The 17,466-nt window shown below is 36.5% G+C and overlaps 3 protein-coding genes across 6 annotated transcripts; all 3 read left to right on the forward strand.

The window, feature by feature from the left end:
- The first annotated feature begins 94 nt into the window (after window positions 1-94).
- Window positions 95-2,436, forward strand: LOC142556076 (uncharacterized). The gene is made up of 3 exons (XM_075667307.1): window positions 95-808; window positions 1,322-1,494; window positions 2,114-2,436. The coding sequence occupies exons 1-3, from the start codon at window positions 260-262 to the stop codon at window positions 2,268-2,270; spliced, it is 879 nt and encodes a 292-aa protein (XP_075523422.1). The 5' UTR covers window positions 95-259; the 3' UTR covers window positions 2,271-2,436.
- A 123-nt stretch (window positions 2,437-2,559) lies between these two features.
- On the forward strand, window positions 2,560-7,765 carry LOC142556075 (F-box/LRR-repeat protein At4g14103-like). 4 transcript variants are annotated; one of them, XM_075667302.1, is made up of 6 exons: window positions 2,560-3,418; window positions 4,197-4,741; window positions 5,390-6,560; window positions 6,658-6,801; window positions 6,895-7,070; window positions 7,382-7,765. In XM_075667302.1, the coding sequence occupies exons 3-6, from the start codon at window positions 5,589-5,591 to the stop codon at window positions 7,392-7,394; spliced, it is 1,305 nt and encodes a 434-aa protein (XP_075523417.1). In that variant the 5' UTR covers window positions 2,560-3,418; window positions 4,197-4,741; window positions 5,390-5,588; the 3' UTR covers window positions 7,395-7,765. The 4 variants fall into 4 exon arrangements, with proteins under 4 accessions (XP_075523417.1, XP_075523419.1, XP_075523420.1 ...); XM_075667304.1 differs by having other exon boundaries at window positions 4,459-4,741; XM_075667305.1 differs by having other exon boundaries at window positions 2,560-3,405; window positions 4,459-4,741.
- Window positions 7,766-9,931: 2,166 nt separating this feature from the next.
- On the forward strand, window positions 9,932-14,566 carry LOC142556077 (uncharacterized). Its single transcript, XM_075667308.1, has 5 exons — window positions 9,932-10,370; window positions 11,086-11,215; window positions 12,013-12,233; window positions 13,445-13,618; window positions 14,095-14,566. Exons 1-5 carry the CDS (start codon window positions 10,167-10,169, stop codon window positions 14,179-14,181), a joined length of 816 nt encoding a protein of 271 aa, XP_075523423.1. The 5' UTR covers window positions 9,932-10,166; the 3' UTR covers window positions 14,182-14,566.
- The last annotated feature ends 2,900 nt before the right edge of the window (window positions 14,567-17,466 follow it).

The raw sequence follows: 17,466 nt of genomic DNA on the forward strand, positions 1-17,466 counted from the left end.
TTATCATAATTTATTTATTGTTATAAACTACTCCATGATGATCAATCAACAAATAAAAAACTGTCCATGCATATCTTCATTTTAACGTGATTATAATCCAACGGCCACCATTCAGCCACTTCTTCAAAATCTCCTATAAAACCTGACCCCAGCCACCGTCCTTCCCTGTTCAACGCGGCGGAGCACCGCCTCCTTCTGGTCATATCTTATCTACTAGAGAATCCTACCTCGTTATTAGTGAGAATAAGAAAATAATCAAATGAAAAGAATGTTGCTGAGGAGCTCTTCCTCGCCAGTCTTGAACTCATGGCTACCCAACTCAACATCCGGGTCGTCCCCGGAATCCAATGCCCTGCCCCAATTGACGCGTACCCGATCTGTATGCGTTATGGCGTCGCTTCATTTCGAAGATAGCCCGGTAAGATGCACTCCGGCGCGGTCTGCATTAGAATCGGATCTCAAGGACCCATTGAAGCCGAAGAAGAGCTTGATGCTACCGAAGAAGGTCACGGTGAGGAAAAAACCGCAGAATATGGGGTCCATTTTGCTGTCGAGCTCTGGATTGGGTGAGTCGATGGCGACCAAGGGCTGTTATGCTGTAGCGGAAAGGGAGAGGATGCCGCTGATGCCGTTGGTTGGCGGCGGCGGTACGAGTTGTGGTGGTGGTAGAGGATCTTATGATGGATCTGGTTCGCAGGATTCAGGAAGCTGGAATGGGCAAGATAGCACACATGCGTATTATGAGATGATGATTAAAGCCAATCCCGGGAATGCTCTTTTGCTGGCAAATTATGCTAAATTCTTGAAGGTGGTTCTCACTTTATCTGGTTATCTTAAGATTTTGTTTTTACAATGATTAGTTTTCGTGTCTGATTGCACCCACCCCGTCAGCTTACGCAACATAGAGTCATGCAGATATTAAATTTGAAAGTTCTATAATTTTAGACGCCTCAGTCCTGTTTTCTATGATATTTTAGAGCTGGATTTTTAGCTTGTGCTCGCTAGGGAATTTTTTTAATCTTGTTATCGTTTTCTTAGGTTATAGTGTATACCTGTAGTGATCATCACGACTCACGAGGACATTCTGCAAAATGTATTAGGATGGAGTTTTGTTTCATAGTTTGTTTATAGTGCCTTTTGTGAAATTTTTCTGAAATTGAAAGTTCCCACCACATGAATGCACAAAACCGCGTTCTTGTTTTATATCTTGGGTCTGCGTCACTGATACTTTACCTTCTGGAAAATCAACAAACATTGGCTTAATTCATCAAGTTATGCAAATTTTTTTTAGGTATTGATTTTAGATTTTGTTGTGTTAAAGGTTAAGGGAGACTTTGCTAAAGCAGAAGAGTATTGCGGAAGGGCGATTTTAGCCAACCCAAATGATGCCAATGTGTTATCACTCTATGCTGATTTAATATGGCAAACACAAAATGATGCTGAAAGAGCCGAGGCTTATTTCGATCAAGCTGTAAAATCCAACCCCAATGATTGGTAAGCTTGAAGTTGCCATTGATATTTTCTTGATCAGATACTTTTCTCTGTGGCTACTCCAAGATTTTAGATTATTATCTTGACTAATAAGTTTGGTTTACTCTTTCCTTCGGTCACATTGAAAATTCGACATTCCTATCTCGAATGATAAGTTTGTTTTGCTGATATGTTTATTATTAGCTTCTCAATGGTACTTCAAATGCTCCATGGTCAATACAACACATGCATAATAAATACAAAAAGCATGTAAGTTTTGACCCAAACATGATGAAATTGAGGCGCGTGTACATCTCTAATGAGTGAATTTATTGGTCGACATCATTTTTGTTGTTACAACATTCCTTAAATTTTCTGGATGGTGCATTTGAGTCTCAACTTTCATCTCCGTGTAATGAGACTTCATTAAATTTTGGTATCTTGGTTTTGTATCCTTGATCATGAAATAAGGTTGCAAGCCACTTGGGCACCAGTCGCTCATGAAGGCTTTAAATCCCTGTTTAAAATATTACAAGGACTAGGCAAAATATGGTGTGTAAAGTTCCTAAACGATGAAGCCATGGAAGGTTAATGCTTTTCTGCGTATTTGCTTACACTATGTAAATATTCTTGTCAACTGCAGCTATGTGCTAGCTTCATATGCTCGATTTTTGTGGGACGTGGTTGATGACGATGAAGAGGAGTTGTCAAAAAGCGAATATGGACTGGGGATAAATAGCGCATCATCCAAGTTTTTGGAAGAAGGATCTCATTGGCCTCCTCTAGCCACAGCTTCTTAGTCAAATCTCTGCCGTGATATGGATTAAGTGAAGGGGAGAGAGTGAGGCCAGCACGTTTAAATTTTGCATATCGTAACTGTTGTGGTGTAAATATAGAAGAATAACAAGATTCTGACTCTTAACTTGTTTGATTACAATAATAACACATTTTGCTCTCCTTTTTGAATCGGCTTCATGAAGCTTGTGAGTCATGATTGAATGTGTATGTTGTTTTGTTTGAAATATTAAAATCATTTATAAACCAGATGCAATTTGGAGCCCATTTTTAGATTTCATTGGCTGTCAAATATTCAGAATTTTCATTTCATTTTAGACAAGATTTAAAAAGATCCTGCCCGAAAAATCGGTTTATAAAGAGAATCCTCTTCTGGACTACAATAGCTCTTGGGTGAAGCGGCTACTGGCTAGTGAGCTTTCGTTAGAAATTATTGGTGTTTTTTTTTTAAAAAAAAATTAGAAAATATTGGTTTAAAGAAAGAAAGAAAGATCCAGTTTTACCACTTTTTTGGTAAATAATAATTTGACTATTGAAAAATGAAGGTAAATTGAACATAATGTGAGTTGAACAAAACTGTAGTTTTTTAATAGCAAAAATAATTCTTTTTTCTTATGGGTATTTAAATTTTAAATTTTGATATATTGTTCATCGATAATCGCATTTCACGTGAGTACTCATTCCATTGCAAAACGAATAATCCCTATCCGTTAATTATGCACACACTCAAACAATTCATTTGAAATGATTGTCATAAACTTTAATATCTCATGATATCTAACTTACTACTATTAATTTAGTTCTGCAAATATTAGTTATTATCATGGGAAAAAGGTATTGCCTGTTGACCGGATTCAGATTCAGATTCGAGACCCGACCCACATCGCCCGGCCCGTAACTGATTAAGAAGCAAAGAGCGCCCTTTGGCTGTAGTAATTCCCTCTGCATTGTTCAGTTTCTGGCTACACAATAGAACGTTGAATCGGTGGATTCTCTGTTTTTCCCCTTTTGGTGTGGGATGCCTTTGTATTGATTGTTTGAATGCATGTGATCGATCCGTTTTGATTCACCATTTTTGTTCGCGTTTCGGAAATCGCGGGATTCTTGATGCTGAGAAGAGTTGCGCCTCAATTATTCCTGGTTTGGAATTCAAGTATATTTGATGAATGGGAAGCTTATTTGTTTTATACAGTAGAATTTATTATCATGCCGTCGTGGGGAATGTAAATTTAGATTGTTCCCACTGGCATTTAGCAGCTGGCTCTGTCTACCATCCAATCTAGTAGTAATAACGTTTGTACTCATGAAAGAAACAATGTTCTCAAAGGGGAAGTTTTTGTATATTATGCGCAAGAAAACATGATTTGGCGTCAAGAATATTTGATTAAAGTTATTCGCGTCTTGATTGAATGATGAAATATCAGCATAGCTTTAAAGATTTCAAACTAAGATTCACATCTTGTATTCCATTAACTATATTGAAGTAAGAGTTTCGTGTTTGTGGTCCTATGTTGTATCTTCTGAGTTCATAGTTATAAACGATTTGTTTTTAGAGAATTCAATATAACAGAAAATTTGAAACGGGGATCTGTTTCCTTTATGCATGCATGTTTTTATAGAAGATGATGAGAAGTGTGGTGGATGCGATCATATATGATTATAATTTTTTGTTCCTATTTCTATGACTCTCTTGTTGATTAATGTTAGTTTGTTCCAGTTTCATTCTCCATACTGATTGTAATGCTAGAAATTATCATTTTCTTTTGTTTATGTGACTTCCTGCAATGCGATGCTGTAAGCCTTTTACATTTTCTGGTTAGGCATAAATAAGTCCATGTCGAAAAAACATATATGCAATTCTTGATTAATTAAATGTTTACGTTTTTTTAATGTCTAATCTGATATTTGTCACATTTCACTTTAATTTTCAGTGTTTGCCACTAACAGATACTTGACGTTCAAGGTTCGAACCAACTGTTGTACAAAGGAGTTAATGGTTGGCCATGACATACCTACTTTTTTATTGCAAAACTCTATGTGTGTGAAATGTGCAGTGTATAACAGTCGTTCAGTCACGTGAAAGTTGCTAACTTGTCACCCCTGTTGCTGTTATTCAAACACGTGTTCGTGCATGTGAAACGTGTCTTGTATGGAAACACGTGTATAGCCCTGTATCTTGCTTTTCATGTGCAGACAGTGAGGGAAAGTGTTCATTGAAGGAGTTCATCGAAAAAATCGAGAGGGTAGTGGTTTCAAGGGTACGGTGAGCAGGCAGCCAAGAAACCTTGATAGTAGAAGGATCTGCTGTGGTGCTGGGTGTCTGAATGTAGGATGGTAGTATAAAAGAGGAAATAATGGGATAAAAGGAATAAGTGATTATAATAAGGAAAGAAAAAAAAGAGAGTGCCATCGAAGATAGCAGGAAAAGAGAAGAACCGGAGAAGATTCAAAAGATTTTCTGCCAACATTGCCACTTGTGAGTGCATTTCTTTTAAATCTTGGAAGATAGTTTGTGTTTCTAGTTAAGACGTATTTGATCACCTATGCTTATTAAAATTTAATTGCTTCATGTAAATTTAGTTTGAGGTAAGAATAAGATTGTTTTTGAATTCTTGTAATCTCAGTTGCTTAAATTGATATGACAGAATGGTTAAAAAGTGAATTAAAAAAGCCCACTTGCTAGTTATTAGATTGACATTGTCTCTGCTTCACTCACACATGCATGCTCATACTAGAAAAATTAATTTTTTTTACATGTTCTTCAAGAGCAGAAATGAAATTTATCATGGCAAGTTGGATTCAACAAGGATGCGACCAGTGATTTAATGTTTTAAGAAAAAACATCACAGGAATTACCATTATTTTACTTATATAATAACGTGTCTGAAAATTCAGTTTTCTTCTTTAATGTCCTGTATTACAATGCAAATGCCTTATACCCATAATAAAATTCTGGAATGTTTGTTTAACAAGTTCATGACACTGTCGAGATTTAAATTTCTTTGTTTTATAACAAAATTTGCCCAGTGTTTGAGTTAATATCTACCATGGAGGTTTGACATGTTAATGAAAATCTTCTTTATTAGAATCATATGTGTAATGCACATATCATACTTTTTCGCAGGAAAATCATCATGATCATTTCTTGAGCAAAACAGAGCTAATGGATTGCTACATCGCCAACGCAAATCAAGAAATAGGATGTATACGATAGAAGCAGTAATTGACAGCTCCATTTAAGATAAGCTGCAGTACCCTTAGCGAGGCTTAAAATATTCTCGATATATCTCCCCTCTTTGTTTACAATCTGGAGTTTCTCGCACATGGATACAATCCAAAAGCATTTCAAGTCTATTGAAAAAGTACCAGTAAATGAAATACCCCCGGATGATGATGGTCGAGATGGTGATGAAATGGATAGAATAAGCGATATGCCCAATGAAATCCTCTGTCACATCCTATCGTTCCTGCCCACAAAATATGCGGTTGCCACCTCTATCCTCTCCACCAAATGGAAAAATCTTATCTGTTTCATACCCAATCTTAGACTCCACCTTGATGACTCGATATTATTAAATCAACAAACACCCTCCAGCACCAATCTGATCAGTTTTATGAATTTTGTTAATAGATTATTAAACGTCACTTTGTCTGATGTTCCTTCTATCAATGCCTTCTGTCTGATTTGTCAAAACTTGAGTGATGGGTTATGCATTTCCAATTGGGTTAGTGCTGCTATTCGTCTTAATGCCAAGAGGATTGATCTCCGGGTCCGTCATCTTAAGAATGCCAATGCTTTGTTCGACAGTCTTTATGGGTGCAAGATAGTGTCTCTGAATCTCTTCCTATACTTTGTTGACCATAATCTTGAATGCAGGTTCAATCTACCGAACCTTAAAATACTCTCCATTCAATTCATGAAATATAAGGAATCAAATGTTCTTCTGGAAGGCTGTCCAATGCTCGAGTATTTGTTGGTATATAATTGCTATTGTTACCCTGGAGACATACTTAGGATCTGCATTCCTTCCCTTAAAGTTTTGAAATTAGTTAATGACTTTTACTGTCTTGAGGGTAAAATCGAGCTTGAAGCTCCAAAGCTTGAAGAGTTGAACTATCGTGGGTTCTTGGCAAATCGTTATTTGGCAAAAAACCTGAAATGTCTTCAGATAGCTCAGCTAGATCTTGATCAAAGTATCAGCCAATATCCATTCGAGTTCAATGAATTTGCTTCTGAGCTGATAAAAGTCTGCTCGAATGTCGTGAAGTTGTTCTTGTCAGAAAAGATCATCATAGTGAGATTCTATCTTCTTGACACGAATGAATGCTCATTCATTTTTACACTTGCCCTTGCAAAAGATGGATCTGTTATATGCTCATCATTTCATGCAGATGTTTCAACTTTTGCCTCATCTACTGCCCCGGTTTCCTAATCTTGTCACTTTGGCTGTAAAAAAAATGAATTCTAGTGGATGGCAACTACTACCCAGCTTACTCGAGTGTGCACCCAATCTCAAGAATTTGCTTATTAAAGATGTATGAGTAGTGGCCCTGATGGTTAATTCAATATCATCGTTTTCAGTTTGTTAGTAGACTCGTATTATTAATATTTTTTCTTTTTGTATGTAGGGTTTTGACATGGAATGCTTTGAAAATTTCAAAGATTCCCTACCGGAATCATTGTCCATTAACTTGTCACAACGGGGAGAAAAAGGTTTTCTTCTGGAGATCTGTAGGGAACCAAGAACCATTGAGCCAGATAAGATACACTGGGAATCTTGTTTGATAGGGACAAACAAAGAAAGGTATGACTTCTACACTTAATCCATTGGATGGATAGGGAAGGGTGCCTTTTTTCACGCTGTCTAAAAATTCACAGGATTATATTCACAACGCACGGTGAAAGTCCTCATGATGAACTTAGTCGATACTAGTTTTCAGATGCAATCTTTTTCAGTCTGATTATATCATATTTCGTTCATTAAATTTGTGGTTAAATAAAACAAGAAACATTAGATGCAATCTTTTCTAATATGTGTAATGACTTAGATTGTTAGCATTTCTAACAGGTGCATTTATTGTTATATCTACTTATTTCTATTGTGTTTTCTTGTAGCATTTCCCAGTAGGAAATAAGCCATATCTAGAATCATAGCTCAAGAAACCCGGGAGACTGAGTGTAAAAGCTCAATTTCAATGCGGAGGAACTAGAAATATCGAGTATGGAGCAAGAAGTGTGAGTGATCGGTGATCCTTGAACATCAAACTTTCTTTTTGCTTTTTATTGCAGCTGAATGACCTCCCATCTCCTGTGTGTACAAACTTTACATGTTTAGTACCCGCACTCTTTTTGGTGTGACTCTTTTCATTCCATAAAATGCTGTCACTGTGCTATTTTAGTGTGTTCATCGTTTGCTTTTTTTCAATTTCTTCAACGCAATCTTTTGTTTCCTGTCATACCAGTACCTCTGTATGAAAAGTTGAATTGTTATTGCATTAGTGGCTTTATGGATTTCTAAAATATCCGTTGTTTAGATAATATATTATTGATTTCGATATTTAAAAATAATAACATTTCATGCACATATTTAAGCAAGACACTTTTTAAATTGTATGGGTAAATTATAAAATTGTATGGGTAAATTATATTTTTTGAAAATATACAGGCAATCTTTTTGATTGTACTATGCCAGTTCGCCGACTAGGATTCGTGAATCTTTTCCTTGAAAGAAAGAAAGAAAATCAGAAATTAGGTTTAATGGAAAAGATAGTTTTTATCCTAGTATGAAAGTTATTTATTTACTACCCATCCTTACACGTGTTTGCTCAAGAAAGGGTACAAAGATCAACTTATTGAAGTATTAGAAGTGACAGAGCAAAAAAAAATCTATGATAATTTGGTTTTAGAAGTGCAACAACTACATAAATTTAGGGAAGAAACTCGAGTACCATTTCGAAATAACATTGATATTAAAAGCTCGAAGCAATTTAGCCAACATTGATTTCATGTTTTGAATTAGCTATTTTCATTATTTAGCAACAATTAGGCTGTGAATGGATGGGGATGTTTAAGTAAGATTTTATTTAATAAATGTATTCGAATTATTTTTGAATGGATATATATTTGTAAAGGTTAGGGTACGACCTTTTTTTTTTAATATGTGAAATGAAGAGGGTTGAGATTGTGGCTCTCGTTCGGCCTTCAATGTCCATAGTATGTACCCCGTCTGCATCCCCTCAAAAACCAGCTGCTCCATAAACGTATGTATTATGTGTACACACACTGACACACACTCACACACACACACTCTGACACACACACACACATATGTAGATTAATGTTAGCTCATCGCACGTGCTGCATTAGTAACAAAGCAAAAATAACAACAAACCAAAAGAAACAAACTTGAAAGTGTATCGACATCAAATCCGAATTAAGTAAGATCCACAATAAAGTATAACACAAAAACATCATTTTGTTTCACGGAACAGCTGCATGCCTGCATTTTATAAATAAGGATAACGAAGCAAACATCAATTAACCGATTTACAACTTTTTGGGCTAAATTTTGTATAAGAAAAAAATAAAATAAAGTTTATTTGAACATACTTTCGCCCAAGTCGTTCTCGCTATTCTAAAATTGCTATTTAAAAAATCAAAAATTTTAATTCCAATAGATGAATATTAATTTTGTGGCTCCGAAGCTGTTGGATATAAAGAAAGTATGCAACATGCACAACGTACCGTGTTGAGTCCAGCTAAAAGGGTATTAAGAGCCGGGCGGGCTGGGAGCATCCGGTTGAGGCTCATCGTGGCGACGCCGCCACCGATGGAATGTGGAATGTGTACTCCACGAACATGAAGAATAACACAGAGGCGGCGAATGCGCACGGCACAGGATGGTGGCGCGTCACTCCACGTACATCCGCCATGTTCCACTTCAAGAAATGCGCGTCGACGAAGCAGCGGGGTGGTAATATCAATCTCTTCTTCACACTTAGGTGAGAAATGAGAATTATCTGTCTCTGGAGTATTGGCACCACAAGGGAGGCGGCCGTTCGTGGATTTTCAGTCATGAAGCTGAGCGGCGGCGAGCCGTGATGGTCGCGGTGGAGTTACCGGATATCTGCATGTGAAATGAGGATGGTGACAAAACCAGGCGCAGGTATTGGTGACGTAGAGTGCGCTTGTAATATTTTATTTTTATTTGACAGGAACCAAAAATGAGGCGGTAAGCCAAATTTATTTATTTATTTTATTTCATTGCTAATTGCAGTATCTGAATTTGGAATTTCATTGGACTTGTGAGGATCCCTTCCGCGTTATAATATATTTTATCATTGGTTAAATAAAAAAAATGTGTGCGAAAAATAAATAATTAATATACCAATTTAGTTATTGGTAATGATAATTTAGGAAATTCAAAAAATGTATCAAAGGGGACCGTTGTGGAATAAGATAAACCTCGGTCCATTCCATGTTCATTGGGTCACTTGGGCCCATCTTTACACTCTTGATTCCATAGTCCACTTCAAATTGGGCCTATTTCATTACGGCCGACTACAGACCTTTTTTAAATCTCCTGAATCCCAGCCTATTTAGTAATTTCTTTATATTATCTTTATCGGTGGCCACCGTCCTATCCCCTACCAGTATAAATACCGATGCTTGCAACCCAATGCAGCATTTGTGTTCCGAAGCGTTAATAAAAGGACATCTCTGACCCAAAGCCAAGATTGGAATCCCTAATCCACCCTTAACCGTAACCCTGATTCCCGATTCTCGTATACTTCGATTCATTCGTCACTTTGAGTTTTGAATCCTCCTCATTTCTGCTGCTGCTTTTCTTTTTCTTTTCTGAAACGATAATATATTGGATTGAAATCCGATTGTGTAAATAATGTCTGCTATTGTTTGTGGGAAGAGATCGTTCTTCGAGGATACCGATTCTGCAGCGACATCGCCCACTTCTGCTTCGCCACCGGTTTACAAGAAGTTCCGGTGCTCTTCGGCCACGTCTCCTGTTAGATTCTCTTACTCACCTCCTATTTCTCCTGTTCCATTTGATCAGCTCAAGGCTTTGTTTCCTGATATGGAAACTCAGGTAAGTTTTTTTTTGTTATTTTTTAGGTGCTATGTTCTCACGGTGGAGGGTTTTTATGAATCCATGATTTGCTGTATCTGGTGTGTTTATTAGTTGATTTGTTATTTGCTACAAAACATTGATTTTGTGCGATTGTTTTACAGGCGTTGAGTTAAACGTTTAGAATGTTGTCTAAATTTCGATAAATTTTTATCAAGTGTTCCTTTGCTTCTATTGATTTTAAAAGAATTTATTTGTACGTTTTTGTCGCTGTTTGCGGTATTGGTAATAACTAGAAATCCCATATTTGTTTTCCTTTGATGATTTGTTTCCAGCACTGAATTCATTGCAGTGGGTGTCACGGTGTTATGATTATTGAAACGGGGAAGGCAAATGATGCATTGTTTCTGCTTAGGCACAAAGAAATATACCACTATCTCGAAAATCGGAATAATTTTATGAAGTATCTTTTTGCAATTTTGCTTGTATTTGTTTTGATGTTTGCAGCAGGGTCTAGCATCCTTTTTACCTTACCAAATGTGCAGTTTTTTGGATTCTTGAAAAATGAAGTTTGCAAATATTTTTTGTGTATCTTTAAGCTTCATTGATAAATTGATCGCGCTAATTCCCCGGCTGATATGTTTAAACCTGGGTGTTTGAATGTTCGAACACTAGTTTTCATCCTCACATGTTTTAAGAATAATAACCACTATTCTTATTTGACAAATATTTTCAGCTTATTGAGAATGCCTTGGAAAAGTATGGTGATGACTTAGATTCTGCTGTTAAGAGCCTTCACGAGCTTCGTCTTGTATACAAGGGCAACTTGGGCTCCACTTCTGAGGAAGATGCAAATTTTCAAAATGGTATGTCTGCTCTGTTTGTGGTCATGATATATCTATCATGTGTTGTGTTTCAATATCTCATATTTCTATGCATAGTGACCATGTATGTTTGATGTTCCTTTGTATTTTGGATGAGATGATTGTATTGATTGTCGTGCTCATTGCAAATCAATAAGCTATGGAAGGTATGTGATTATAACGTTGGAAAAACCCTAGTTCAAAGGATTTTTGACTTGATTTTCCATTGCATAGCATGAATGATCCGTCCAAATACTATTTGGATCATAAGTAGGATGCAGGTAATTGCTTGTTAAAATTGCGTAACATTGATAGGAAATCTGGAATACTTCTGTTATTACTAAAGAATATTTACATGGTCTTGTATCAGCTTAGTCATATTATGGTGTGGTGGTAAAAAAAATATATGCTAAGATTATTTGGTTGATGAATGTTAACATATCGATAGAAGTGGATAGAAGTAAACTTTTTGAGGTTGTGAACCAAGCATAGCACATTTTGATTCTTGGTTGCAGCTCAACATGAATGATGGACATACCCATGCTTTGTTATTTTTACGCGGTATTTACACAACCATTTTTCACTTGATGACATGATATTTTTTTCAGGCAGAATTTAGTTCCTCTAGAAATATTTTTGGTGTTTGATGCGTTTCTCCCTTATTATCAATTACATTATTTTTATTTCATGTTTGCTCTTCATGCTTATCTGCTCTTTGATTATTGAACAGATTCTGAGTTCTTTTACTTTATTAAATTAAATTAAATAATTTGAAAATAATGCTTTTATATAATTGACAGATGATACACCAACTGAAGGGGATACATTCCCTGTGGAGGAGCCTCAAGTTCAAAACCACCTTCCTGTAGATGGTGCTGGATGGGTGGACTTTTTTGTTCGGGAGATGATAAGCTCAACTAGCATAGATGATGCTAGAATCCGGGCAGCAAGAGTATTGGAGAGTCTGGAGAAATCTATCAGCGGTCGGGCTGGTGTTGAAGCAGCTCAAAATTTTCTTAAGGTCCGTATCATTTCCTCTCTTATAAATATAGCAATGCTAAATGTGTCGGATGACGAAAAAAATGTTATGATATCATTGCTATCTAGAGGTTTTCTGAGTTTTAAGATATAACTGATCAAAGTGCTATTGCTTTCCTTTCGATGAGCCTTAGTACCATAGACATCCATGGCTGTTTTGTCTGCTAAAAGATGGCGTCTTATCTTCATGCTCGATAGGTTGATCTAAAATGTTTTTGTGTTGTCAAACACTTTTTCCATGCATGAATTTTTTTCAATGTTGTAAATGAGCAGTAGCGGGGCGGTCGGTGACCGCCTACGGCCCAGACAGTTGAATTTTTTTAAGTAATTTTTTTTATAGATAATCATATATAATCATGCAATATAATCACAAATAGTCATCATTTTTTATGTAAGATGTGTAATTAAATAATGTTTAAATATAAACAAGCTTCATACAATATAATATCTAGATAATGTGCAAATAAATATATAAACTCATCATCGGATGCTTTAAAACATGCTTCAACTTGTTCTACAATACCTGCAATATGATGTTTCATTATATAAATTCTTCCTTTAATAAGTCTCTTATACAACTTGCATGTGATCCAATCCCTTTTCTCTTTATTATACAACACCGCATATTCCCAAACAATATCATTAGATTTTGGCTTAAATTCCAACTCCAGTTGTTTATCATTTTCCGCCACTAATCTTCAACAATAAATCAATAATGATTGGGGAAAAATACAAATTTGATTTTTGAAATCACAATCTGAAATATTATAAAAAAATATGTTAAATAATAAATATACAATGCCTAACCTAAAGCTTTTTTGCTGTTGGCGGTGTCGGCGGAGAGTTTTTGTTGTAGGCTTAGTGGTTGATAGTGAGGAGGAGTGAGAACCAAAAGTTAAAAAAGAAAGTCGGGTGTGATTTAAATAACTAGGATTTGAGTTTTAAAATTAGTTGATTTTGACTAGGTTTTTAAAATTTGTTGACTACAATTTAAAAATGTTGACTGCCTCACCTAGCTCGTCTGCTCGCCGTCTCCACCCACCTTGACCGCCTGCCCACTGCCGTATAGCTTGGACCGCCTAAAACAGCCGCTTCTTGCGGGCTGCCCTTCGACCGCCATTTAGAACACTGATTTTTATACTGTTATATGGAAGCATGTGTTATCTAAGTTTTCAGGTATTTTTATGAATCCAGGAAAATATGATACTTAAGGAACAAATTGAGGCCCTTCTTCGAGAGAATGTCATCCTCAAACGAGCAGTAGCCATCCAGCATGAACGTCAAAAAGAGCATGATGAGAGGAACCAGGAGGTGCAGCAATTGAAGCTGTTGGTGACTCAATATCAAGAGCAGCTGCGGACTCTTGAGGTCAATGCTGTAACTATATAATCTTTGGATATTAAGAAAAGATATATCTGGAGTCTATAGATATAATAATTATTAGGTCATTTGCATAACCGTCATCATCATCGTTGCACAGACCTTAATTTCAAATTAGTTGGGTATGTCACTTTGTGTCCGTCTCCTCCTCTTGAAATTAAAGGTTTCATTGAATCCCAATAAAGTTATACCATGTTTTCTGACCTATTTTCATGTTAATTTTGGTTATTCTCTCTTTATTTGAGTTTTACTGTCAGCGTGTGTCCTTCTTCACTGACTCATAGGTATCCCTAGGGGTTATGTTGCGTCCAGCTGTAATAATCTAATCTTCTACTGGCAAATGTACATGCCAATTTATGGAAAAGGCTTAAGAACTTTCTTTAGTCCCTGAAGAATTTAACAAGAATTAATTGCTTCTAAAGATACAACCATCAGTAGAAATCCTGATTTAACCATTCTTGCAGGTGAACAACTATGCATTGAAACTGCATTTGCGCCAGGCTGAGCAGAGCAACTCAATACCTGGGCATTTTCACCCGGACATATTTTAATGCTGTTAAGTTGGAAGTTAAGCTTTCAATCTATTGCAGACAGTTCGTCGGACACGCTGGATACTGATATTATATATTGTTATACTTTCTTTTTCATCCCTTTTAAGTATAATAATATAATGTCATTATACAAGTTGGAGGCCTTTTATTTCCGAGGATGGAGCCCATTCGCTTTCCCTCACTTTGCTTTCGATCCCTTGTTTTTGATCAAGGTTGAATGTGTAAACATCAAGGGGTTGAACTGCTGGAGATGAAGACCACCACTTACGACCTAAATTTTGCTCCTGTTGTACTTGCATTGATGTTTCACGTATGTTATGTATTATCATCATGTATTCCGGAGATTCTGAAATGGTTGTGAGAATTGATGTGTTCATTTTTATTTTGCTATATATATTGATAACATAAACTGTGATCACTATTGCCTGTATATATTTTGGGCCGTACATGGTCAATATATATATAGCTAGCCAGCCTTTTGTATGTGCTGAGAATCAACTTTGTGATTCTTTGAAAAAGTGTCAAGACATCTTAAAAAAGTTTTTTTCCCTGCCTATTGATGCTGAGATTATTTAAGTTATTGTTTGGCTCTATTGATTAGATTATCTTTTATTATTCTCTAATTGCGCAATAGGATTTCCTAGTAATAGTGAGATCATTAGTGTTGCTTTCGAGGTAAAAATATTCCAAAATTAATCGCAATTAAAAATAAGATTAATTTGGATCAACTTATAACATCCATGAAACCGTCACTAAGTTGGTCACGGTTCTGTAAAAACAGTAGTTTACCGTTTACAGAAGTTGATATTTGTTACGTGGAATTTAACATTGAGTACTGCTCGCTGGGGGCATACTCGGCAGCTTGACGTATTGCACCAAGAACGTGAAGGGTCAGTAGTCTCCACACTGCTCTGCTACAATTTTTCTTTAAAGCTGCATCTTTTTATTTGTTCTCTGAATTATAAAAAAAGTGGTCCGTCTATCCGTATCACACTACCGTATCACAAAATATTTTTATCTAAATTTCCCAATGATTAATGTTAATGAAAATTTGAATAATATAATTTTCGTGTTACCGAGGTAACTTCATATGTTTTTGATGTTATAAATTCGAACGCAATCAATCAAAGACACACACTAGCCATATATGTTTTATCGATAAGAATCCTTGTCATGCTTTTCCGGGTTTTTTTAAAAAATAATCTAATTTAAAAAAAAAATTCAAAAATAATGTAAAAAAAAAAAAACCTTTTCAAAACTATGGCAAGCAGCGTCCGCGCTCCGTAAGCACGGACGCTGGTCAACATAATCGACGGTATATTTTAGCGACAGAATATATATAAACCGTCGCTAAAATTAACTTAGCGACGGTTTTTGAAACCGTCGCTCAAAAACCGACGCTAACTGCCAACAGTAGAATAATCTTGAACTTTCAACTGCTTGCAACTTTGGAGTGTGCAATGTACGTTGCGGAAAGAGAATTTGCGCGCTGCGAAAAGTCATTTTTGTTGTGGTGAAGTTAGAGAAAAAACAGACAATAAGTTCATCGAAAAATAAGTTTTTCATAGCTTATCGAGCAAAAGAGGCTGCGCATGTGATGATGTCAATCTTGAAATGATCATGTAACCAAAATTGGTGCTTCCTGGGACTGTGGAGATGTCGTAAGAATTATTCGAGCTCAATTGAATGTTGTTCATTTTCCTCAACATCATTCTGTGGTTGAATGTCATGTACAAGATGCTGCGGACCAACATTAAGCAAATTTGTAAAACTGTGTATGTTCGACCAAGACGGAGTCTGAAAATCCTGCTGACCAAACAAACCAAAGTCACCCATCCCTGAATCAGTCCGCGCTTCGTAAGCACGGACGCTGGTCGACGTAAGCGACAGAGTATTTTAGCGACGTAATATATATCAAAACCGCTTCGTAAGCTCGGACGCTGGTCCACGTAAACGACGTAATATGTCAGTCATCCCTGTTTTTTTCTCTATCTTCACTAGCGTTTAGCGACGGTTTTTTAACCGTCGCTAAAATTAGCGACGGTTAACTTTAGCGACGGTTAAAAAACCGTCGCTGATTCAAATATAGCGACGGTTTTAAACCGCGCTAAAATGTGCGACGGTTTTTTAACCGTCGCGGATTACCGTCGCTAAGTTAATTTAGCGACGGTTTGGATATATATTCCGTCGCTAAATATACCGTCGATTACGTGGACCAGTGAACAGACTCGTGGATTGCCGTAGTTTTGAAAAGTTTTTTTTTTTTTACATTATTTTTGAATTTTTTTTGTAAATTACATTATTTTTTTAAAAAAAACCCTGCTTTTCCACATCTTTCTTGAACTTCTTGTCATATATATCGATGCAGGATTCGATGAAGATTACCGATTGAAGTTCAAGATAATTACGTACCGCTTTCAATACAGCGAGACTTCGCCGATTGAGAATATACTTTGAATAGATAGTAAGAATAAGGCATTTTGACTCTCTATAACAATAGGTCCTGGAGACTTTTTGGTTCATCATGCTATTGCTCTGGGTTTACATACAACTACATTGATCTTAGTAAAAGGTGCTTTAGATGCACGCGGTTCCAAGTTAATGCCAGATAAAAAGGATTTCGGTTATAGTTTTCCGTGCGATGGCCCGGGACGAGGGGGTACTTGTGATATTTCGGCATCAAATCCTGCTGCAGCTGCACGAGCCCTTCCACGTCCATTTGGATGAAAGACGAATAGCTTCTGAACTTCGATATTGGAGCAGAAAGTTTCTGAGCTTTTGGGACTGGAGCTTGGCTTTGAAATGATCGAAATTCATTGTTTCTTCCTCTATCTTTTCTTGAATTTCTCGTAATTCATTAAGATCTTCCTTATTTTTTACATTATTTAATAATGAACATACTTGATCCATATACTTAAACGAGACGTCCTTATTCAGCAAATCGGTGTCTAACTCCTTTTCATATTGAAAGTCAAAGTCAAGTAAAAAGTTGTTGATTACCATATCTTTGACATTTGCGAAAGTAGAATCCCGTCTCTGAAGTTTAGAAGTACAATATTCTCTCAAGAGGATACATCTCCTTATTTTTACCTGATTCCGTAACATAGATAGATAATTCAATTGGCCAGATCGACGTTGTCAGAATGTTCAGGGCCTGCCCCTTTGAAAAGGATGAATGCCCCACCCATGTGATATCTGCTAAAGGCTTCGTCATCACCCGTTAGGGATTCCTCAAGACAGGTGCCACATTCATGGAGGACGAAACATTAGGGGATTGGGCTTGAT

This window comes from Primulina tabacum, chromosome 9 (genome assembly GCF_025594145.1).
Source record: "Primulina tabacum isolate GXHZ01 chromosome 9, ASM2559414v2, whole genome shotgun sequence".
Classification (NCBI taxonomy): Eukaryota; Viridiplantae; Streptophyta; class Magnoliopsida; order Lamiales; family Gesneriaceae; genus Primulina; species Primulina tabacum.